The sequence below is a fragment of the Schistocerca serialis genome, chromosome 11 (assembly GCF_023864345.2).
Source record: "Schistocerca serialis cubense isolate TAMUIC-IGC-003099 chromosome 11, iqSchSeri2.2, whole genome shotgun sequence".
NCBI classification, from domain to species: domain Eukaryota; kingdom Metazoa; phylum Arthropoda; class Insecta; order Orthoptera; family Acrididae; genus Schistocerca; species Schistocerca serialis.
The window spans coordinates 98,804,127-98,830,281 of record NC_064648.1 but is presented as its reverse complement, the minus strand read 5'-3'; the positions used below and the strand labels follow the sequence as shown (position 1 = coordinate 98,830,281).

The 26,155-nt window shown below is 40.9% G+C and overlaps 1 protein-coding gene across 3 annotated transcripts in view; it reads right to left on the bottom strand.

Annotated features, from left to right (window-relative positions):
• LOC126426732 (sorting nexin-13-like) overlaps window positions 1–26,155 on the bottom strand; it is a 399,890-nt gene that overhangs the window by 262,860 nt on the left and 110,875 nt on the right. For all 3 annotated transcript variants that reach the window (XM_050088694.1, XM_050088696.1, XM_050088695.1), the window contains exons 6-7: window positions 25,573–25,813; window positions 10,326–10,501 (exon numbers count right to left, since the gene is read on the bottom strand). In XM_050088694.1, coding sequence (XP_049944651.1) covers window positions 10,326–10,501; window positions 25,573–25,813 — 417 coding nt within the window. The remainder of the gene's footprint in view (window positions 1–10,325; window positions 10,502–25,572; window positions 25,814–26,155) is intronic.

The following is a 26,155-nucleotide window of genomic DNA, read 5'->3' as shown; positions in this document are numbered from 1 at the left end:
CCTGAAAGTAAAGGCTTCAATTTTTTGCGGAGACTTTGGATGTCTGCACCCCATGTCCCTGGTGTAGCAGTAATGCTTGAACCTTCCTCTTTCACTTGCAGGCTGTTTCTTTGTTCTATGGCAGTTGGTGCCAGCAGAGAAGTGTTCCAAAATGGAGTCCGATGCGGATGCGCGTATAAAAAAACAATGCAAGATTGAATTCCTGAGCCGATTGAAATCCGCTGACACCTGTTAAAGGTGTACGGAGACAATACAATAGATGTGAGCAATATGAGGTGACGGGTACAGCATTTTCGAGATGGTGGAAAGGGTGTACGCGAGACGCCAAGGCCCGGTCGACCCTACACAGCTGTCATCCCTTGCAACGAAGAGTATCTCGATTAACTTGTCTGTGCTGATCGGTGGATAATGCAGAGAATTGCGTACAAATCTGAATGTCAGCTGTAATTCTTTGGAAACAATTTCAGAACATCTCTGTTATCACAAAGACTGTGCGAGATGGGCCCCATGGACGCTTACAGAAGAACCAAAAACTCATCGATAGGAAATTTGTTAGGACCCGCTGGGCCAATACGAAGCTAAAGCTGACAATTTCCCGAATAGCATCGTCACCAGAGATGAAACGTGGTGTCACCATTACGAGCCAGAATCCAAAAGACAGACCACAGAATGGCATTATAATTTTAATTAATATTGTGTTCATACTGGTTGCTGGTGAGGAGGAAAGTTAGTTATTAGTATTTTATTCATGATCTCATTCATAAGCAGCCATATCACAGCCATCAGTCGCTCAAGAAAGTTATAATTAAGGTTCACTTGTTTAATCGGAATCGGACGATGACTGTCTGTGTCCGTACTCTCGATGATTCGAAGCGATCTGGAATCCTGTGTAAACAAAATGTCTTGTGTAGCGTAGTCAGTCGGGAAACCTCAGATCAAGCGGAAAGTTTGCTTTGATAGAGTTTAATTACCCGATGAAATAATGGAGCTCTTGGATCTAATTATTGCAGGTTCGTTTCCAATTCATCAGAAGTCCCCTTCTGATTACCAACGAAATGACACATCCGTGCAAATTTCCAATTAGAGAATACATATATAATGAAATTCCTTACACACCTGGGATGTAAATGCTCAGTATATATTCTCTTGATTAGCATACAATATACTTCCAACCTCTTTCTTCCAGTAATCTCGATAGCAAAATTACAATTACTGAATGCGGTTATTCGGCATGGAGAAGATCCTTGGAGTCCTCTCAACACACACCAGAGAGAATATTACAAAGAGTAATTATGCGCTCATGGAATAGTAATAGTACTGTACTACTTTGCGCATCGATTCTGCGAGTATATAGATGGTTAAGTAGGAAACGTAGTTCACTCATAGAATTGTGCAGGAATAATTAGTAGAATATAAAGAGATATTACAGCATCATGCAAATTCTCAGTCAAATAAGAAATTCGAGAGACAGCCATCTGCATGTGCACAGTCTTCTGTGATGGCCAGGATGTGGTTCTTTTGCAGGTCCAGGAGCCTGGAGAAATTGTCAATTCAGCATGCTACAAGACGACACTGACTAAGCTGAAAGCCCAAATTTCCAGGGTGAGGCCAGTGAAGGAGACCGACTTTCACCTGGGACATGATAAACGCCGGGCCCCACACCACTTTTGTGACCACACAACTCATTACAAAATTCGGCTGGACTGTGTTACCACATCTACCATACAGACCCGATTTTGCTCTTTCAGACTTCCATCTCTTTGAGCCTCTGAAAGATGGACTATGTGGCTAACATTTTCAATACTCAGATGCAGTTGTCAAAGCTGTAAGGACATTTTGCTGGATGGTGAGTGTTCACTTAAGATGAGGCTAACATCAGGAGTGACACAGGGAAGTGGGTAAGACCACTTTTGTTCTCTATGTGCATATCTCCCAAATAAAAATAGTAATCGGTAACTGCCTGCTGATGACACTGTAGTGCACATGAAAGTGCTGTCATTGAGCGACTGTTGGAGAAACAGAATAACTTGGAAAAAAATTGTATTTGCTGTGAAGAATAGAAGAAATGTGGAAAATTGTTAAGTCAAACCAGATGAGCAGGGAAAACAATCCTGTCACATTTGAACACAGTATTAGTGGTATGTATCTCCACAGAGTCATGTCAGCGTACTATTGTGAAGTGTGTAAGGTCAGCTGAAGGAAAGGGAAGTGTTCGAAAACAGTTTACTGGGAGAATTTTAGCAAAGTGTACCTCATCTAAAATGGTGACAACACACGGAACAATAGCATGACCCATTCTTGAATACTGCTCCAGTGTTTGGGATGTCTGCCAGGTCAGATTAAGGAAAGACATTGAAGTATTTTGGAGGTGTGCTACTAGATTTGTAAATGTTAAGTTCAATCTACACATCAGCATTATGGAGACATTCCACAAACCTAAATGAGAGTATCTCAAAAGAAGAAAACATTCTTCATCAGAAATAATACTGAGAGAGTTTACAGAACCAGCATTTGAGACAGGCTGCTGAATGATTCTACTGCAATACGATAGGTCTCGGATAAGGACTACAAAGACAAGACAAGAGATATCTGCCAGAATGAGATTTTCACTCTGCAGCGGAGTGTGCGCTGATATGAAACTTCCTGGCAGATTAAAACTGTGTGTCTGACCGAGACTCGAACTCGGGACCTTTGCCTTCCGCGGGCAAGTGCTCTACCATCTGAGCTACCGAAGCACGACTCACGCCCGGTACTCACAGCTTTACTTCTGCCAGTATCTCGTCTCCTACCTTCCAAACTTTACAGAAGCTCTCCTGCGAAGGTTCGCAGGAGAGCTTCTGTAAAGTTTGGCAGAAGTAAAGCTGTGAGTATCGGGCGTGAGTCGTGCTTCGGTAGCTCAGATGGTAGAGCACTTGCCCGCGAAAGGCAAAGGTCCAGAGTACGAGTCTCGGTCAGACACACAGTTTTAATCTGCCAGAAAGTTTCAAGAGATATCTGGGTTCATACAGATAGACATTCTTTCCTCACGTCAGTTATGAGTGGAGCAGGGAAGCGAATAGGTTCCAGTGGTACAAGGCACCCTTTGCCACACACTGTATGGTGGCACGAACAGTTGGATGTAGATGTAGGCTAGATGCCACATATCTCCCACTACTAGTGCTACAATGAGTGCAATGGGGCCACATTCCTACCCCATACGGCGACTTTTGTATTCAAAAATAAGTGCACTGGAGTTAATGAGCACACGTAGCAGCAGCTTTAGATGACAAATTACTGTTTGCAGTGTTTTGCTCTGACTGTTAGTAAGAGAGCTACAGTTATTTAAGTGAGCACACGCACAAGCTGCTCATCACGTTAGTGCCAAAGTGATACAGAAACAGCTTGAAGAACAGCATCTGTATGTGAAGTTTTTCTACAAACTTGGCAAAACTTCCATAGAGACATTGCACGTGTTTGACCAAGCAGACAAGCGGGACTGTGAGTTGCACTCAGTGCTCTGGCTGGCTCAAGCTTTTTCAACAGGGTAAATGTCGGTCGATGACAATAAAGAGCCTGCATCGCTTTTCACATCGACAGGTGAACGTGTCGAGCGAGTTCACGCTGCGATTCGTGAAAATTAATCGTCTAGCTGTTCAAACGAATGCTGAAAGTGAGCAGCATTTTAGGCCTGAATCGTGAGGAAACTGGACTTGGATGTTGCATCATGACAATGCACTGGCTCACACACCTTTCCTCGTCTGCAGCTATCTGGCAGAACATCACACTGCTGTGGTGCCCCATCCACTGTATTCAACGGACATAGACCCAGCAGACTTTTTACTGTTTTCCAAACTAACCACGTTGAAAGGATATCATTTCCAAACCACAGAGGTAGTTCAGGACAATGTTACCAGAGACCTGCGTGCCTCCCAGAAAATGTGTTCCAGGAGGCATTCTGGATGTGGAAGAAACAATAGGAAAGGCATCATGCAAGTAGATGGGACTATTTTGAGAGGAGGTGGTGCTTCAAATGTTGTACAATTAGCAATAAAGATGTTTTTGAATACATGTTGTAAATGTACTGCCTCTCCTTCCCACCAATCAGCCGTCTTTCCCCAATCCTCCCCCCCCCCTCCCCCACTTCCCTGATGCCCCTATTCCATTACCACCCATTCCACTCCTCTCATCACAGGCATCTCCTCCACAATCAAACACAGTAAGCAGCCACACGATCCACCAACTTCGCTGCAACCGCCATGTGGCATTCTGCACTGACACGGCAGCTAATGTGTCGTCTGTCCACATAAATGGCCAGTCACATATCTAAGAACTTATTCTGTATACCCGGATGTTGTTATTTTTGTGGCAGAAATGATGGGACGATGCCCAAACAGCGAAGTGAACCTACGTTTTTCTCCAAAACATAAAAAACATAGTAGCAACAAAGCACACGATTCCCTTACGAGGCCTCACACTCTCTGGTAAGTCAAAACCTCCACTCGTGCATACGGTGAAGGAGGCATACCAGCACATGCTAGCTGGCAATTTCCATCAATACCAGTGTTGCCGATACTGATTAGTACTAACTGAATAGATAAAGAAGACTCATCGTTAAGGAGTACTATGTTGTGAAACAGTACGGCAGACCCCGAACAATATTGCAGACACTCTTTGTAGACGGTCTCATACTGCAGTATGGAAGGTTACGACACAATATCAAGAAGCAATGCAGTGAAAGCATTGGACGTCATTTCAGCAGACAAACAACTGACAGGACACGCATGGCAATCTTACCACCACCAGAGTGGTAGTGCAGCCACTGGTCGTGTTTCACCATCCGAGGAACTAAAACAGGGATGATGTGGGCTGGCACGCTCCCCAAGAACAGGAGTGGTCTCCCCTGCTAACTGCAGACAACTGGAAAGGCTGATTCTATTGTAACACTCCCCACAGTGTCCTAGGAAACAGCAGGGTGTGCCTAGGATCCGGAGAGCTGTAGAGTGCATTGTGGAATATGGCAGAGAAAAACTGGTGCTATTACCATTTATAATCTGTTTCGATTAATTGTAGCATATACTGGCGACAGAAGAGAAACAAGTTGTACAGCAATAAGAGTCTTAGACATAGCTAGGTACAGTGGTTGTAGTAGTCTTCGCTTAAGTAGAAATAGTAATGTTACTGTGAAGTAGTATTCTGTTAGGTGTAATAATGCATATTGTCTTTTTATTTGGCAATGTATGGGGAAAAACTACTGTTCTTACTGATAATTTGCCCAAGGCAAAAATGTAACCTATACTACTACTACTACTACTACATAAAGACAACTGGTTGTTTAATACTGTTACCAAAAATCTCTACAAGTTCTTTACTTCAAACTTTTACACTATACTCTTTATAAACACTGAAATAAAACAACCCCCTTGTTTTACATTCCTTTTTTGATGCTCTAATAAAATATTCTCCGAAGAGGCAATTTACTGAAAGTTTTGTAATTCCAATTGTATCTAGTATACCTGCACAAAATGAGTGATTTCTTATAATACATTAAATTTCATAAAATTTATTATTTCATTTGTTTACGTGTATGTTATATTTGCCCAATATATGCTAGAATTATTTTGCATTCACTAATTAAGCCATAATTAAGAAAAATTATGTTGGCATTGTTTTTTTTCACTATTTTTTATAATGTGATATATATCTTATGTAAAAATCTTTTATATTGTATATGCCAGACAGGGCATAAAATACGAAAGGTTTCTTGTATATTTCTTCATAATAACTTTGAACTTTTAATCGTTAGTTTTATAAATTTGCACTTGTGTCGCATGTCAGTGTAATAATCTAATTCTTGTACTACAATGATTTTGTGACTATGTAGTCTGTTATGTGGAGTGGGCTCCCACCAAGAATAAGTGGTGCAGCTTGTCATTAATAAACCACTATTAAATGACTTGGTACCTGGATTATTTCATGGAAATCTAACTAGATCCAGTTTGCAGATGAAATGGACCGGGACAACGACTACGGCAGCAGTGGCAGGAAGCAGATTACTCTGAGTTACACCGAACTGAGATATGTATAAGCAATGAACTAAACTTTGTATGTCACTGCAGAACTAATTACTAAAGTGTAATGTTTGGAAGCTGTTCTAGCAGTAAACATATGTATTTGTCTCAGAGTTATGTTTGAGTGGTGGAGACCAGAGTGATCAGTAACGAAGACCCCTCTTTGATCATATATTATTGATGTCATTGGAATAGAAGTCTAACAATAAACTTTTCAAATTCTCTGTTTACTAAAATGATCGTTCAGTGATTATTTTAGTTGTATTTTTGAGCAATAAACAACCTGTCGCATAACAATAAGTGGCATTTCCATTTTTAAACAACTGTCACATGACGACAGAAGACTGCCTTCGTTATTATTGGCCAGCCTGTTCCAAGTAAATCGGAAACAAACTCAGTTTTCTGGTGTTAATCAGTGTGTTAAATGTCACTGGAGTAAGTTAAAATAAACCTGTAAAAAAGGAGATGGAAAAGCAAAAGAAACATGTTGGCATTAAAACAAAAATTAGAATTAATTGAAAGACTCAGAAGGGGGAAATTGCTGCCAAACTATGTGGCTGCAACAAAGAAAATGTTGCAATGATAAGAGTGCAGTTTCATTTCCTTTCTTGGATTAAGTTTTAACTACAGTACCAGAGCATTTAAACCATTTGACAAACTGTTTCTCTCATGAATTTTTTTCTCCTTGTATATAATTTTAAACAAAAAACTGTATACAGAACTATATGATGTTTTGTTTACTTTCTCGCAGTTAGTTTGAAGAGAAAATGACAAAGTTGTATTTATGGCTTATCGACTTCTGATTACAATACAGCCACTACTGAATTTCAATAGTCCAAAATTTTGTAATCCTGCTCGTTCTAAGATTACAACCGTGCAAAATACTGTCACTGAAGCTACCACCCTCACAGACCCAGGAGATGGAGAGATGTCTCTCATTCCCTTTATACCAAATATCCCAATCGATTTACTCATTCATTTTAAGCAACTTCAGTTTCCAGTCAAGATTTCATTGGCAGTGACAATAAACAAGACTCGAGGTTAGAGAGAGAAGGGGGGCAGGGGAAGGGTGGAGAGAGAAAGGGAAGCCAGAAATAGACAGAGAGAAGGAGAGATGAAAAGGGGGGCGGGGGTGCAGGAGGAAGCGGAAGCAGACAGAAAGGGGGGGGGGGGGGTTGCAGGAGATCAGGATCGATATCCAATTCACATTTAGCAAATGCAATGCACTGCCGGATTCACTAGTAAATAAACCAAACTAAAACAGAAACAGTCTGCAGAATGGCACTGAGTCAAGTGCTCTCTAGAAATCTACGCGTACTGAACATGAGGTCTGCTCAAAAAATTCCAGCGCTTTGTCCACAACTGCTCAAAAAATTCCAGCGCTTTGTCCACAACATTTTCTTACACTTACCTTTTACTTATTGTGCATCGTCTCCTTGAAAATACCCTCATCCACAATCGATACGCTCCTCCCAATGCCATCAGAAGCAGTCTAGGTACGTCTCTTGCCGGATTGTGCGAAGCGCCATCTGCGAATTTACTTTTAATTCGTCTATTGTTCCATATCTTCACATTTTCGAGGGAATTTTCAACTTTGGAAATAAAAAAGGTCCTCAGGGGTCAGGTTTGTAGAGGTACGGAGGGCGAGGCATCACAGTGATTTCATTTTCTGTGCGACAGTCACACACCAACAGGGACATATGTGTGGGTGCGCTATTGCGATGCAAGAGCCGTTAATTGTCTCGCCACATTTCAGGCAGTTTTCTTCTCACATTTTCTCGCAAGCATCGCATTCCTTTTTTATAGTACCATCGATTAACAGTTTGTACCTGTTGAGGCGTAGTGCCATATAACGAACCTGCCTTGGAGGCAGTTCAATGGGAGGTGTGTCTCAGAGCTGGACAGTGACAGATGGTGACGCGAGACTGGACACGCACGTAGTTTATGTATCAGCCGATAGAGGGCAGTATTGGATAGGGGGACTGTGATGTTAGTTTAGATTGTGCCCACTAGACTGCACTGAAGTAATTCAATGTTTTTCATAAACTGTTCTAGTATTTTCATAAAGTGTTACATGTCTTTTTATGTATGTAAAATATTGCAAATGTGTTTTTGCAGTATGAATGATGCGTGAGTGTGATTTAAGGTTAATATGGAGAAGTGTTTAACGAGTTATGTAGTAGGATATAGTGTGGGGATGGACAATGGGGATTTTTGTAGAATAGATTTGTGAAGTAAGTTCATGGTAAAGGGAAAATTAATTCAGGTATAAATAACAATAGTAAATAACTTTATGCATAAGCAAAACTTCAGCATATTAGATAATTCAGTCGGGAAAAAGTGCAGTCGTTAGGTTTACTATTATGCGATTGGTTATTTATGAAAAGTGTGGACTGACGCGGAAGAATGTTGTTTTGCTATTGGCTGTTGAGTAAACTGACCAATGGTAAAGCAATATTCAGGTATGAATAACAATAGTAAATAACTTTATGCATAAGCAAAACTTGAGCATATTAGATAATTACGTCGGTAAAAAGTGCAGTCGTTAGGTTTACTATTTTGCGATTGGTTATTGATGAAAAGTGTGGATTGATGCGGAAGAATGTTGTTTTGCTATTGGCTGTTGAGTAAACTGACCAATGGTAAAGCAATATTCTTTGCGCGCCTTTCTCTGCTGGTAGAGAAGACTTAGAGTATTCTAGAGAGGAGTCGAAGGCTATTCGTGAAATAGATCGGACGTGTGTAGTAGTAGTTCCGATGTAAAAGGTACGTTGCAGGATCTAGTTGTGTTTCATACATCAAAAGTGTGGTTAAGTGACGGCATAATGATTCTGATGTGGGTGTAGAAATTTCGGAATTTATAAGTGAATTTTGTGACAAGAAAAGATATACATTCCACGTGGCATATTGAGCAGGTCGGTGGCTAAAAACTGTGACTGCATTTGGTACCGACAGACTTAATATTTAGCGAGCATTATCGATCTAAAACAATCAGTATTTTTGTAGTTATTACGCTTTCGGGAAATGCAACACCATAAACTTGCTAACATGGGTGAAAGGGATTGTGAGTGATTGTGTTAAGACTAGCACGGGCTTGGCAGTGATACTTGTTCACCTAAGTTTCAGAATATATTAATTGAGGACAAAATTTCCAACCATTCATTTCATATGAGAACTTTCTCCCGAAACGTAGATTAGTGACTTTAATTGCAGCCTGGTTCACGTCGAAGTACAGTAGGTTTCACACAGCTTTCCTACTGATGATGTGCTGACACAATGTTCACAGGTAGGTACAGGTTCATCGTAAAGGGACGGAACGAACCGCCGCCACACTGTGGCACCAACTGACGATGAACTAATCATTCAAATTCAAAGAAAACTATCAGCGTGGCTTTGACATTTGACCTGACCTGACCTGACCTGACCTGACCTGACCTGACCTGGACAACCTTTCTGGACCCCCTGCGAAGATTGAACCTTGGTTTCAACATCATAACCGTAGACCCTTGTCTCATCAGCCATCAGTTATGATTCTCTTAAGGAACATCTTGTTCTCAATCGTGCGATCCGAAAGCTCTTCATAAATTGAGAGGCGAACGTCTTTCTGGTCTTGATTCATGATGCAACTGATATGTTACATTCTTTTGCAATCTCTCTGACAGTCTGTCTGTGACTGGCTTGCACCATTTCACTGACATTCCTGACACGAGTGTCGTCGGTATATGTGAAAGGGCAGTCTGAACGAGGATCATCTTTAACTTCCACTCGGCCGTTTTAAACCGTGTGAACCGTTTGTAACATCGAGTCCGGCTTAAGCACTCATCACCATTCGCTTCCTGCATCATTTGGTGTGTGTAGCTATAAAGGTTTTCTTGAGTTCCATCCAAAATTTAATGCAAATGCATTGCCCCTCTTACTCTGTCATCTTGAAATTTGCGAACTGTGCAACACAGCATTCTACTCAATAAAGCACTGAAAAATAACTAAGAGACATACAACAATGAAACGTCTGGCTGTTACACATTAAGCACAGGCATGTGCAATGGTGCCAACTGCATTTCGCTCCAACATACCATTGGCACGAAATTACAACTGTTCCAGAATTTCTCGAACAGACAACATATGCCTGTTGCTGCCTGTCCACTGTTCGTAGGACATTGTGTGAGGAAAACATGAGAGGAGTCTCGCAATAGTGACTCTCTCTAAATCTGTCTCAATCTGTGGAAAGCAGCTGCAGCTGACGACTGCAAGCGAATGCAGCAGATGCCGCCCACTCACCACGAGCCAGACGATGATCTGGTTTATGTAGTCCGGGTCGGAGAACAGCGCGAACAGCGGCAGCAGGACGGAGGAGACGAGCAGCTCGCGCAGCAGGAAGCGCAGTGCCTTGCACTGGAAGTCCTCGGGCGGCAGCAGCAGGAACATCACCACCTCCGACAGGTCGCGCAAGAACTCTGTGCGAACAGCAGAAAACAGCTCGGTACAGATGCCAAAATCTTACCGAGTGTCGCAGGCTTAAACTCAAAATGTACAGGAAATATTGAATTTCTTTCCTGCCAAAATAAATACACTTCTCAAAATCCGGAAAATAATTTCACTCGATTTAACGGAAGACTGACTTTCAAACTCCGTACCACTAAGAAATTTATAAAGCAAATTATTTTTGCAATGCAGTCTGCCAGTGTTACTACCTAACAGCATTATACCTGACCCCAACTAACTGCTCAAGCAGTTTATGCCACAACTCGAGAAATGTTGGGATCTTTTCAAACTTTCTATCACCTCACAGTTTAGTGACTTCTGTCAGTAATACCTCAATGCTATGTTTCAGTGCTATTAATGTACTACAGAGTTTAATAGTAAAACAAATTGCAGAATCTTCTATGATGCACGTCATACATATAAACAGCATCCAATACATAAATACATAATCACAGTCACAATTTTCTCTAATTCTCGAGATTTCACTAATCTTGCAAGATCGTGACACCTGTAGGTAGTCTCTCTGTGACGGGTATTATTGCTGAAATACATGGTGTTTCAAAATGAATATACGGGTTTTAAGACTTTGTAGCATTTATTACATTCAACTTACAATTATAAATAATACATCACATGAAAGAGCAACTCAAGCAGTTTTGTTTTTGTACCTGTACACAAAGGGAAGAGAGAGGAAAGAGCCAAGAGGGACTGAACAACATGTCGAACAAATGAGAGCCTTTCACGCGTACCCTCAAGGTATCAGTTCGGAGGGTAGTCATGAATTAGCAGTTCCAGTGACACCATATTCACACACAAGCTGACTCAACGCGACTTTTACATTTGGGGATTCATAACAGACCTTGTGTATGTCTCTCCACTACCCACTGAGCCACCCAACTTAAGAAACAGAATCATTGTAACAATTATACCAGACGCCACTGAGCGGGGTCAGGAAGAACTCTCATACCGACTATATCAGACGAATGGTGGTCACATTGAACTCTTGTAAGAAAAACTGTTTCAGCTGCTCTTTCATTCTATGTATTATTTACAATTGTAGGTTGAATGTAATAAATGCTACAGAGCCTTAGTACCTGTACATTCCCCTTTGAAATGCCCTGCATAAACCAGTGGTAGCAGTTACAATTAAGTTTTGTATCATTCTATTATTATTATTATTATAATTATTATTGTGACACACACACACACACACACACACACACACACACACACACACACACACACACAAACTAGCACACATTTCATCTTTGCACATGTATCATCAAGTATCAACAGCCAGATGTCTTCAGGGGGGTAGGACGTCAGACGGGCTGGCTTGGAGCAGGAGAGGCACCACAGGACATTTTAATTTCCACTATCTATACTTTTACAAATAAATTCATAAAACTTTGCCAGAATGACCAGAAAGGATTCATACTCATAGCAGTGGAAGTTCAAAAAAGTAACAAAATAAATTTTTTTAACATGTGAAATTTCATCATTTTTTCACTTACTATTGGCTGCATTTGTTGCTATAGGTACACTTTTCTTCATAAGTAAGAGTGATTCTTCAATGAATTTTGCACAACATGCAAACCATACTTAAGGATGTATGAAACTCTAGAATTTATTTAATTTATGAAAAACTGAATGAGCTGTTACATTTTAAACTTCATGTTTAGAAAAAACTCAAATTTTATAGTTAATTATCTGAATTCTTACCACAGTTTTTAATAGATTTGGAAACTTCTATAGTTTCATACACCTGTAAGTATGGTTTGTATGCTGTGCAAAATTCATCGAAGAATCTCTCTTACTTATGAAGAAAAGTGTATATATAGCAACAAATGCAGCCAATAGTAAGTGAAAAAATGATGAAATTCCACATGTTAAAAAAATTTATTTTGTTATTTCTTTGAACTTCCACTGCTATGAGTATGAATCCTGAATCCTTTCTGGTCATACTGGCAAAGTTTTATGGATTTATTTGTAAAAGTATAGATAGTGGAAATTAAAATGTCCTGTGGTGCCTCTCCTGCTCCAAGTCGGCCCATCTGACATCCTACCCCCCTTAACTGGTAAAGCATATTTTTTTGGTGGCCATGAATAAAACAACAGGGAAGAACGTTAAGTGAATATCACCATTTTCATATAACTAACATGATGCAAGCAACTCTTCCCATGAAGTTTGTACAAAGGCACAAATGTTGTGTGTTCCATATCGAACTGGCATTTGGGATGACATCTCATGGGATCACACTGTGATGTAACTAATATGTTTACGTCCGATCTAAATATTTTATGCAAATCATGGGTGTATGCTTATGTAACAGATTCAACACGTATCATAGAATGGCTGGAAAAAAAAAAAAAATATATATGCAAATTCCTCTCAGCCGCTTCTCACTGTAAATAACCAACCAAAAGATACTGACACTGTTTTCAAATTCCTGGGTCTGTGGGTTCAAGAGAGGAAAGGTAAATGCCAGAATTAGTACTGGCTGTTATGCATTGAGTGTACTGAAATCATGTGCTAGCCTGAAAATAGTAACCAGCGCATACAACGCTTACATACAAGCCTACCTAAAAAATTGTGTGATATTCTGGGGAAATTCTCAAACTGCCCTGAGCACATTCAAAATCCAGAAGAGAACAATGAGGATTATTACTGGGAGCAAACCCAGAGACTCCTCCAAACCCATCTTCAGAAAGTTGGAAATCCTTACACTGCCTTGCCTATACAATTTCGAGACTATAAAATTTTTCAGAAACCACGTAGTGCCAACTGACTCCAGAGTCGTATAAAATAATGAAATACATAAACACAACACCAGGAGGAACTCAAATCTGCATGTTTTACGTACAAACACTCAACTGTGTAAAAAGGGAGCTTTCCACATGGGCCTCCAACTGTTCAACAATCTTCCCACTAGTATTAAGTCCATCAAAGACAACATAAAATTTAGCAAAGCTGTGAAGCCATATTTGTTGTATCACTGTTTTTACTCTATAAATGAATACCTAGAACAGTAATCTTACTATTTATGTTAAATTGAAAACATTGAGCAATGGAGTGAAGGAAACTTAACCAATCTTTGCAATATAACATTAGGATACTATACGTTAATATATGTTAACAATGTTAAATGATATTTTCCGACATCTGTAACACACTGCGTACCATCAGATCACATGGAATAAATAAATAAAATACAAAATTACACACAAGATGTACGTGTTTAGCTCATGTTACAGCACCCCTCTTGTGAAACTAAGTACATACCATGGTCTAACTGGACAGATGAAAAATCTACCCACCAAGCAGGTGAAAACATACATATGAAGGTCAAGGGAATTTATAAGCTTCCAGAGCCAGTGGCTCCTACTTCTGGCAGAAAGGTTGAAGTTGTAGGAAGAGGGATGAAGGGAAGGGGCTGATGAGGTTTAGAAAATGAGGAGAATCATGGAAAAGTTGCCCAAAACTGCGTGTTAGGGAACACTTAACCAACAGGATGAGAAAGGAAGACAGACTGACTGGAGACTGCACTAGAAAGATTTGTAAACCTGAGAGCTTACAGGTGGAAGACAGGATAATAAGCAAGATATAGATTACTAACAAAACATCGTGCAAGAGTTAGTAACAGCCGAAGCCTAAGTGCATTGTATGTAGTGGAGGTGAGGAGCAGGGAAAGCAGACAGGTCACACAATAAAAGATACAGAAAACTAAAAAGAAGAAAAGAGCAGGAATAGCTACTCAGAAAAAATGCTGAGATTGAAGAAATTAATGTAAGTTAAGTCAAGGTGCGTGGCAAGAACCGAAGACACGTTTTAATACCACTTCCTAAGATCGTGTCCTGAAATGAGGTGCATTCTGCCTGAAATTTCTCCCACTGTACCTCAAATAGCTCTGCACGACTACCACCGAGTTATCAGTTATAATGAATGGGCATAGATACAGGGTGTATACTGGCAACACACAGTATCATATTGCAGATGATGGTCTACAACATGATAGTCACGACCTCAGTGGCAGTTCACCACACCTACCAACTGGATTCTGTCGTCCTGACGCAGTGTTTTAGAACTGTGCACGTGGGAACTGGCATTATAACATGTCCTTGGCTCTCACCACCCACCTGGCCTTAATTTACATTAATTCCTCAGTTTCAGCATTACTTCTCAGTAAACCATTCCCCCATCCTCTCCTGTCTGCCATGTGAAATCCACTTAGTTTTCCACTCTTATTAACCTTTGCACGATGTTTTGTCAGCTCTCTCCGTCTCGATTATGACTCTATCTTCCACCTCTAAGTCCTAAAGTATCCAAATCTCGTCTGGTGCAGTCCCAATCAGTCGAGTCTTCCCTTCTCTTACCATCCGAGAAGCCTTCCCCCACCTCGGATTCTGGGCGATTTTTCCAAGCTCTACTCATCCTGTAAACCTTGCCAGTCCTTTTCCTTCATCACTCATCCTATCCCTTCAACCTTTCCACCAGAACGAGGAGACACTGGCTCTGAAAGCTTGCAAATTTCCTTACCCTTGCAGTGAATTAAGGATGCAAATCACAACTGGTAATATGAGAGTTGCAGAAGCTGGTAGTCTGAAATTGTGATCGTATTTTGAAATGCGTCCCTCAAACACATGTAGAGCACTTTGTAATCTTGTCTATTTATCTGCAAGAAATTCCCAAATCCCACTCAAGAAGATTGTGACCATCTCTTTATGATTTCTAAAAGGGCTAAATCTCTTTATCACCAGTGGAAATCTGTTTACCAGTCTCCTGTATAATCTGAGTGTCCAAACAAATAATATATTTTGTCCACCACACAGAGAATCATGTTAGTATCTACTTGTGACTCAAGGAAAGCAGAACACCAAATAGTTGAGTTCATCTGCTATATACCTGCACAACGTTTATAAGTAAATGAAGTAAAGCTGCATCACAACAGTGTTTTACTCTACACATAAATACTTGGAAACCACAGGTTTTGTACAAATGTTTTTTCCTGTGCAGTTGCTCAGAAACTATAGCCATCAATTGACCTCACTTATGTGACATGCATGTCCCTAACCAGTTATTCAACTGGGGAAAGGGGAGTTACAGTGTAATAAGGAATCTGAACGACATTTCATTTCTGGTGAATCTCCATATCATTCAAAAGGGAATGCTAGGTTAAAAGGCAGAGTGAAAAAAGTGACCCAGCTGGGATTCGCTCCTACAATATTTCAGTTTCTAGCCAAATAATCTTCTATCACCATACAACAGTGTAAAAACCAGGCAGGAATGTAACAATATTATGAAAAGAATAGTTGCTACTCATCATGTAGCGGAGATGATGAGTCACAGATAGGCACGACAAAAAGACTGTCAGAAAATGGGCTTTTGGCCAGCAAGGTCTTTGTCGGACATAGTACATGTGCACACACATGCACTCACGCAATGCAACTATCACACAATGACCGCAGAGCGACAACATTGCTCTCTCGACTGTTCACCCCCCCCCCCCCCCCCACACACACACACACACACACACACACACACACACACACACAATATATTGGGTACTGGATCGAGAACTGATAGCAAACTATGGTCGTCGACGTTTGATTAAAAATGACTAAATTTTTTTATATCCATACATATGGTACTGTGTGAAAATACTTATTGCAAATTTGTTCAAACACAATTTCATTCTGGCTCCTCCTGTCTTTCATAAAATTGTCAAATTTTAAGCAGAGCTGTAGCTTGTGGTTGAGGCTAGTTCACAGTTTCTCATATACTGAGTCAATTGTCACGTGATTGTTCTAGCTGGCTCAATACCGTATCAAGAGCTGTGGCATACTGGAAAATCTCACGTCCTTTATGATGCAAGTATCATCTGCGCAGTGCTACTACCTAGGTGTGTCACATTGCACTGGTACACATTTTAATAGTGGTTTAAAACTGAGTAACTGACATCGCATCACCTTTTTGATGTGCGTCGTGAACAGCAATATTCTGTCTTCTAATATTTTGGCTGTTAACTGTGCACCCATGTCTGAGGCAGATCAGCAACTGAATAAAAACTGTTTGACACAATTATATGGTGTAAAACGGTGAGCATCAGTTATGACAGTTGACATCCTACTGTCAGTCATGGATAAAACTAAAACATAACAAATGAACAGCACTTAAGAATTACTATTCTCTCTCTTCTTCTACACTTCACAGTTTAGCGCTGAGCATGTACCGTCTTTCCATATCTTCCACGCTCTTCCAACATGCTAGTTTATAAGCTATGACTAAACAGAGAGATAATTTACTGTCAATCACTGGTAAGTGATCATACAGGTGTTGCAATACTTAGTTATTCTGCTTTCCATTGGCCCCACTTTTTGTTGTTGTTGTTGCACTATTTTGTTTTTCATATGGTTTGTTTTTGAAAAGCCTTTTCTCCTTATAAGAAATTTCATTTCTGAATTTTTGTATTTCACTTAATGTTGTTGTTCTTGTAGGTACTCAGAAATCACTGCCATTAAGATATGCTGCAAGAGCCTTATTTCTATAAAATGTTACTCTTGTTTCAGGTCTGATCTCATTTTTAAATACATTACGGATAGTGCCACTTTGTATCTACATTTTAAGTACGGTCTCGACCAATCTGACATTCCAAATAAATGGAGGATACACATGTTATAAAATCACATTATTCATAACCATTTTGGATTGGACCAAATCTTTAGTACAGAAAACCATCACTTGGTTTTGAATATTTCATCATCATATTGTTTACAGAGCTAATTCAGATGATTAAGTGCACATTGTAAGGTCTCTTCTCCTCCTCCTCCTCCTCCTCCTCCTCCTCCTCACAGTATCAAGACATCATCTGCGTAAAGTAGAAAATTTAACATGGTTTCTTTTGATATTTTAATATATTTTGTACATGTTGCCATTTAGGATGACATCCATAAAGATATTGGTAAGAGTGGTTGATACTGGCCACCACTGCCATACTCATTTAATAAAATTTAGTCTGTTCTTGTTTCACCTATATTTGTTATAGTTTTTGATCCTTTGTGCAGGCTTCTTATAGCCTTTACTAATTTGCTGTGCTGTCCACTGATCTCCATTACAGTCCTTTTTTTTCTGTTCTCACTGTCGAATATTTTATCCAAATACATATGACGTATGGCGAGATCATGAAAGATACCTTTGCTATCAGGTATGATGACTCACTGTTACCATCTTTAAATTTATTGATGATGAGAAGGAGGAAGAGTGACAGAGGTGACAGAACATGAAAGCAAGTTAAATTTGGGTAATTCAATTGTGTGTCAAATATGGCAGGAGGCACGCAACAAAGAGAGAAGTAGGATTCGAGTTAACTGCCACAAAAAAGAAGGAGCAAAGTGCACACAACAATTATTACACAGAGTGTGTTACTGTACAGCAGTTACCACTATGTTATGAACAATACAATGAATCAGAACTTCGTGAGAACTTCACAGCTTCTGTCACACAGAACTGGACTTTGAAGGTTTGCGAGGACACTTAGTGTTCTGTTTATGAGATTTGGCTTCACCAGGTGCCAGAAAAAATGAGCTGCCACTTGTGGGACTGAAATGCAATATTTTAAAATAGTGGCACAGCATGTCATTTTTACAGAAAATGAAGCATCAGAATTAATACAGTCTGCATTATTCATGGCCAGTTTGAGGACTTTTTCCACACAAGCAGCAAATCATTAGGCACCCCCTTCCGTTTGTTTCCCTTTGACACTACTTGCCTTTAATTTGTTTCTTGCTAAGGTATTTGAAATAAATCTACATCTATCAATAATGGAATCTGATTGTTTTTCCCCCAGAACAAGTACAATGTAGATATTCCTTGCTAACAAATAAATTTTTGAATCTTATTCCAGTGATAAATCAGGATTAAAAAAAGTCATTTCTGTTTACAGAAGTTCCTGAGAACTATCAGCTTGTGGTGAAACTAGAAAGAACTACATTTGTCTTATTTTTCAGGCTTTAATAAATGTGTGTTATTTACTAAACTGAGTGGTAATAATAAAAATATAAATTTTGTTGTTTCTTTGTTTTAATAATGGACCATTTTAATTTTATAATTTAGAAAATATTTCACTTTGTATCACAAAAAATTGGGACAGAAATGCAAAAATAATCATTTAATGTTACACTGACATGTGATACGTATGACTGTTTAAACGTGTAAGTTGTAGGTTACATTTCAAGGAAACTCATCATTATATTGCAAAATGTGATATGCTAGTTAAATTAGGCCTCTGGTGAACTTTGTGCCCAATTATACGGGGAAGTCAGGAAGTCGTTTCTGAAAGTATTTGTATGGAGTGTAGCCATGTATGGAAGTGAAACATGGACGATAAATAGTTCAGACAAGAAGAAAATAGCTTGCGAAATGTGGTGCTACAGAAGAATGCTGAAGATCAGATGGGTAGATAACATAACTAATGAGGAGGTATTGAATAGAATTGGGGAGAAGAAGATTTTGTGGCACAACTTGACAAGAAGAAGGGACCGGTTGGTAGGACATGTTCTGAGGCATCAAGGGATCACAAATTTAGAATTGGAGGGCAGTGTGGAGGGTAAAATTCGTAGAGGGAGACCAAGAGATGAATACGCCAAGCAGATTCAGAAGGATGTAGGCTGTAGTAGGTACTGGGAGATGATGAAGTTTGCACAGGATAGAGTAGCATGGAGAGCTGCATCAATCAGTCTCAGGACTGAAGACAACAACAACAACAACATACGGGGATTCAATCGGAAAGTTTACACTTCAAACACATTTAAACTAATGAGGACAATACTTCAAACTTTAGTCAGTGATATGTAAGTTAAAGGGAGAGCACTGCTGTCAGCTGCTGGAAAGGTTGTGGATAAATATATGGGGAGATTTATATCTTTATTTTCATCCAATGGCCAGCTTCGCACATCCGTCCACATCAAACCCACCAACAAGCAACAGTACCTCCATTATGACAACTGCCACTCATTCCATATCAAACGGTCCCTTCCCTACAGCCTAGGTCTTCGTGGCAAATGAATCTGCTCCAGTCCCGAATCCCTGAACCTTTACACCAACAACGTGAAAACAGCTTTCGCATCCCGCAACTACCCTCCCGGCCTGGTACAGAAGCAAATAACCAGTGCCACTTCCTCATCCCCTCAAACCCAGAACCTCCCACAGAAGAACCCCAAAAGTGCCCCACTTGTGACAGGATACTTTCCGGGACTGAATCAGACACTGAATGTGGCTCTCCAGCAGGGATACGACTTCCTCAAATCCTGGCCTGAAATGAGATCCGTCCTTCACGAAATCCTCCCCACTCCACCAAGGGTGTCTTTCCACCGTCCACCTAACCTTCGTAACCTCTCGGTTCATCCCTATGAAATCCCCAAACCACCTTCCCTACCCGCTGGCTTCTACCCTTGTAACTGCCCCCGGTGTAAAACCTGTCCCATGCACCCTCTCACCACCACCTACTCCAGTCTTGTAACCCGGAAGGTGTACACGATCAAAGGCAGAGCCACGTGATTTACCAACTCACCTGCCTACACTGTGAAGCTTTCTATGTGGGAATGACCAGCAACAAACTGTCCATTCGCATGAATGGACACAGGCAGACAGTGTGTGTTGGTAATGAGGATCACCCTGTGGCTAAACATGCCTCGGTGCACGGCCAGCACATCTTGGCACAGTGTTACACCGTCCGGGGTATCTGGATATTTCCCACTAACACCAACCTATCAGAACTCCGGGGATGGGAACTTGCCCTTCAATATATCCTCTCTTCCCATTACCCAGCAGGCCTCAACCTCCGCAATGGTCCAGATGAAGTCTGTTCTATGCTGCTACATTACCATGACACTGAAATTCCATCAAATGTCAAGCACCTCATATTGTTGTGTGATGGGCCAACGGCTCAAAACAAGAATCACACAGTTGGGCGATTCTTATCGAATCTCTGTGAAAGAAGTCGGTTTGAGACAATTATACATAATTTTCAGTCCGTGAACACTCTTTTTCGCCATATGACAGGGATTTTGGAAGTATTAAACAGCTCTTCAGGAAGGTGAATGAAATTTATACTCCACATCAGTATTCTGCACTCATGTTTAGGGCAAGTGCATCCCGACGTTTTTCTGTTTATCATCTTACCTCGGATGATGATTTAAATTTTAAACGTTGGTGGCCTACGTCATACAAGAAAACTACAAACTCTGTTGAAACATCAGGCAGGGATGTACCCAGCGAACGTAAGTAGTCGTTCAGAGTATCTAGTGACAAACAGTTTCTGTACTCTAAAGATACTCAAGGAGAAGTTGTGGCAAAGGCGTTTATTGGAGGATTTTCATCTACTTTCACTGTATTGAAAACTGACAGCCCACCTGAACTACCTTCTGAGAAGGCTTATCCCTTGGGAAAGGTATGTTTATTACAGTAATGTTATTACTCAGATGTCAAATTAGTGAGCAAGTAAAACCAATATTTCGTAGCATTACAAAGACTTACTGGGTTTTGCACAACGTAATTTTTGATTTTTAAAAAAAAAAAAAAACCTTTATGAGCTGATAAAATTAATGGACTACATTGTTGGTTATGAAGAATTTTGACAGCATCATTAAATGGCCAATAACCGAGAACGAAATGGTCGAAGACATGCCAGAGGCTGAATAAAGCCAGAAAGGCATTTACTGTACAAATTTGTATTTTGTGGGTCACTAATGTGTGCCTGTTACATTTTTATAAATAGTGTGGTGTTATTTACTTAATCTTTCATCTTAAAACATGCAAAGATTAATCAATTTACCTGTCTATTTCTATATTATTGCTACATGAATTATTAGGAAAAGTGGTTTATTTCAGAAACACAGTAACAACCTAAGTGCAATATTTTAAGAAATTGTTTATAGCATAGTAAATTTCTTTAAAATTATTTCATGTTTTGTACATATTTCTAGCACCTTAAAGGTTCGTTCAAAAATATTAGAAAGAGATCAGACTTCAACTTACAATGCTACTCAGTTTTTGTTTTTTTTTAATTTATTATTCTTTTTTTTTTTTTTTAATTTCCCAACAACCCTGAAAAGCGTACTTATGTGGTTTCTGCAATAAGCGATACACTTACACTATGCATGTAAGCAAAAATGAACTGACGATTCATTCAGAAATCAACTTAGAATGTGTTCAAAAATCAACAAGGATATGCTTCAAAATCAAATGAATAATCGATAGACCAACATGCCCTGGATGCTAGGCACTTTGTAAAAGAAGATTTTTCCCTCAAGAATATGAATTTGGAACCCCCCCACAAATCGAAGCCCAGAGCATATATCCCCGATTGTTATAATAGTGCCATCCAAAACAAGGAGTGCACGCCCCCTCCACAAAAAACATGACCACACCATAACACCACCGCCTCTGAATTTTACTGTTGGCGCTACACACACTGGCAGATGACATTCGCCGGGGATTCGCCATATCCACACCCTGCTATTGGATCGCCACATTGTGGAGCATGATTCGCCACTCCACACAACTTTTCCCACTGTTCAGTCGTCCAATGTTTACGCTCATTACACTGAGCGAGGTGTCATCAGGCATTTACCGGCGTGATGTGTGGCTTATGAGGAGCCGCTCGACCACGAAATCCAAGTTTTCCCACCTCCCGTCTAACTGTCATAGTATTTGCAGTGGATTCTGATGCAGTTTGGAATTCCTGTGTCGTGGTCTGGATAGATGTCTGCCTATTATACATTACGACCCTCTTCAACAGTCGGGGGTCTCTGTCAGTCAACACACGAGGTCGGCCTGTACGCTTTTGTGCCGTGTTTCCCTTCACGTTTCCACTTCACTATCACAATCGAAAACAGTGGACCTATGGATGTTTAGGAGTGTAGAAATCTTGCCTACAGATGTATGACAAGTGACACCCAATCACCGGACCACATTCGAAGTCCGTGAGTTCCGCGGGCGCTGCAGTCTGTTCTCTCAAGATGTCTAATGACTACTGAGGTTGCTGATATTGAGTACCTGGCAGTAGGTGGCGGCACAATGCACCTAATATGAAAAACATATGTTTTTGGGTGTGTCTGGATACTTTTGATCACAGAGTGTCACTTCTAAGCAGATCATTACAGACCCTGCAACCGCTACTGGTATTCATGTGTATATCAGAACCATTTTCGAGTTATTAAATCAAGTTGGTTTGTATGCTCAGCAGCCTGCCAAATGTATCCCATTTCAACCACACTGTCGTCAAGAAAGAGTTCTTTGGGGTAGGGAGCCAAGACAATTATGATGACATTCTGTTTGTGGGGCGCTCAACTGCAGTCACCAGCACCCGTACGAAGTCCTAATTTTTATGCAGCCCATTTTTTTCGCAATCCAATGCCACTGCCACAAATAATGATGAGGATGAAATGATGAGGACAACACAAACACCCAGTCTCCAGGCAGAGAAAATCCCCAACCCGGCCAGGAATCGAACCCGGGAGCCACGATCCAGAGGCAGCAACACAAGCCACTAGACCACGAGCTACGGAATGGTCGGACTGGGTCAAGGACAGCGGTCCAGAGGGATGTCCTGTGACAAATATCGCTTGAGTGTGGGAAGTGATTCTAGCCACCAGTTAATGTGGGGGGAGAGGGGAATACGTTACACACCACAGAATATTGACGGACCATTGAACATTTACGTGAGGTACTGTTACAGCTGAGCAGTATTGCATGGAGATTATTTTGTATCCTCCCTGCCATTTAGGGGCTGGCACGTCCTGACTTCTGTCTGTGGATGACAATGCCTGCCCACAAAGGGCTGCTGATGTGTGACACACTAGAAAGTGAAGATACCGTGTGTGCGGAAAGGTCTGTGTACTCCTCGAACCCAAACCCTACAGAACGCACCTCGGATGATGCTCTCGGTAGATGCGTCTCTCTATGGACAGTCCCTCCCTGAAATGTACAAGAACTGAAAATGCCTCGCGAGACGAGTGAGACAATATCCTCCCCGAAGGGGTCCTGAACAGTTTCACAGCCAGCACGAATAACACGTGCAAAAAGGGTCATTAGTGCCTGATGAGGGCATATTCCTTGCTAACAAGGGAACCTCCCCATCGCACCTCCCTCAGATTTAATTATAAGTTGGCACAGTGGATAGGCCTTGAAAAACTCAACACAGCTCACTCGAGAAAAAAGGATGAAGCTGTGTGGAACTATGAAAAAAATAAGCAAAATATACTAACTGAGTAGTCCATGCGCAAGATAGGCAACATCAAGGATAATGTGACCTCAGGAGCACCATGGTCAGCGAGAGCAGCTGTGGAACAAGAGGTCCTTGGTTCAAGTCTTCCCTTGAGTGAAAAGTTTAATTTTTTATTTTCAGACAATTATTTTGTGAAGCTCCACAGGTTCACAGAGTGTATTGTTTACGTGATCGTGTGTCAATTATCAAAGTTCAGGCACTCGCACACAATCAACTTCGCTCTCCAAAATTTCAGGACATGTTCAGATTTGCTTGGACATATGCAGGATTTGACGGTCTACACACGGAAAAATTTGAAAGCATTAAAAACATATGTTTTGACAGAGCACAGGGAAAACTGTGCGACTGTGAAACTGTTGTAGTTTATGTGACAAACTCGTATGTTTTCATCACTTTTTTGGGAGTACCCATTCGCCAAGTGTACAATTTAGATGGGTCGACAACATATTCCTGTCATGTGACGCACATGACGTCACCAGTGTCGTATAGAATATATCAGATGTGGTTTCCTGTGGAGGAATCGGTTGACCTATGACCTTGCGATCATATGTTTCTGGATCCTGTTGGAGAGGCACATCCTTTCGTCTACTAATCGCACGGTTTTGCGGTGCGGTTGCGAAACACAGACACTAAACTTATTACAGTGAACAGAGACGTCAATGACCGAACGGATAGATCATAACTTTGCGAAAATAAAGAAAGTAAACTTTTCACTTGAGGGAAGACTTGAACCAAGAACTTCTCGTTCCGCAGCTGCTCGCGCTAACCACGGGACCACAGCGCTCCTGAGCTCACATTATCCTTGATGTTCCCTATCTTGTGCGTGGACTACTCAGTTTGTATATTTTGCTTATTTTTTTTCATAGTTCCACACAACTTCTTCCTGTTTTCTCGACTGATGTGTGTTCCGTTTTTCGAGGCCTATCCACTGTGCCAACTTATAACTAAATCCGAGGGGGGTGCGATGGGGAGGTTCCCTTGTAAGTGTCCGATATCATCCTTTGTGTGTTATCCTGCTTTGCAGTACGGTGAAAACTGTACCATTTTTTGTTATAAATACAACACTTCATCTTGTATTATGTACGTATTGTGTTTTGTGTCACCCACCATTGCCTGTGATTATCCCCATCGAAAAATGTCTCTGTTCCTTAGAAACTGCCAAGCAGTGTAATTGTTCGGTGACAATGACCTGCTCTTCAAGCATATACTGCCATATTTAGGGAAGTATTTTGTCACAAATAATATTAGTCAGTATTTGTTAACATTCTACAGATGGTCAACCGGCCCAACTTTCGCCCAGGTGAGTGTAGGAAACCATCTATGAACTACATTCAGATTGCCTAGCAGAACTGATAGGAATACTACAGACTGCTATCGCTTGGAAAGAAAGTGTGAATAATTCAGTCAATAAGGAAAACTACAGAGTGTACCAATTTTTTCATTCAATTGCTCTCACAGACTGTTGTCACTCAAAAGGATTTAAAGAATAACTATTTAACCACTACATGAAACTATTATCAATGCAGTTGACTGTTTTCATTGGCTTGTTAATGTGGACTGGTTTCACTCAAAAAGAATTAACCGGTAGTTCAGTTCATTCGTAAAACCATAACCGAACGAGTCGGCCGTTCTCCGGCAACTCTCCGAATCAATCGTTTTCACTCGTCTGTTCCTATCGCTACTCTGCAATCTGGTGAGTGGCACTTAACACAACGTCACAGAAGGTGAAACGGTAAAGTATCAGAGGCACGGTGACTCACGCTTCTCGTACTCCGGGTCGGTGCAGACGAGGTCGCGGCACAGGTCGCCCCCCTCCATGGTGACCTCCAGGTCGAAGAAGAGCGGCTCCAGCTCCGGCTGCGGATGCGGATGCGACTGCGGGTGCTGCTGGGGGGAGTGCGATCCACTGCCGGAGCCCCCGGCCTGTGGGGTCGCGTTCGCGCCCAACGACACCGACGAGCCGGTGCGGCGGTGGCCGTGTTGGTGCTGGGAAGGCGGCACCTGTGGCAGCCGAGCGGACCATCACTCTCCCTCGTATCTGCTTATTAGTGAAATTAAGGTAACAGTGGGTTACCGATTTAAATTTGTGATTGGACTGGGGATTTCTAGGTAGGTGGCCCATAGTGTGTTATCTCAGACGGCTGTCTGTTTTTACAGTTGCATAAATAACTACAGGTACCTTCCATTATTGTTTTTATTTTTTTTTTTTTAGGGTGCACAACCTCAGTGGTCATTAGCGCCCAGACTAAATTATGAATGCACTGCGAGGCACAATGTTAAAACAGCAACTAAAAAGGACAACACTATAAAATGCACATTAACAGGCAAGGGATTAAAAGAAAA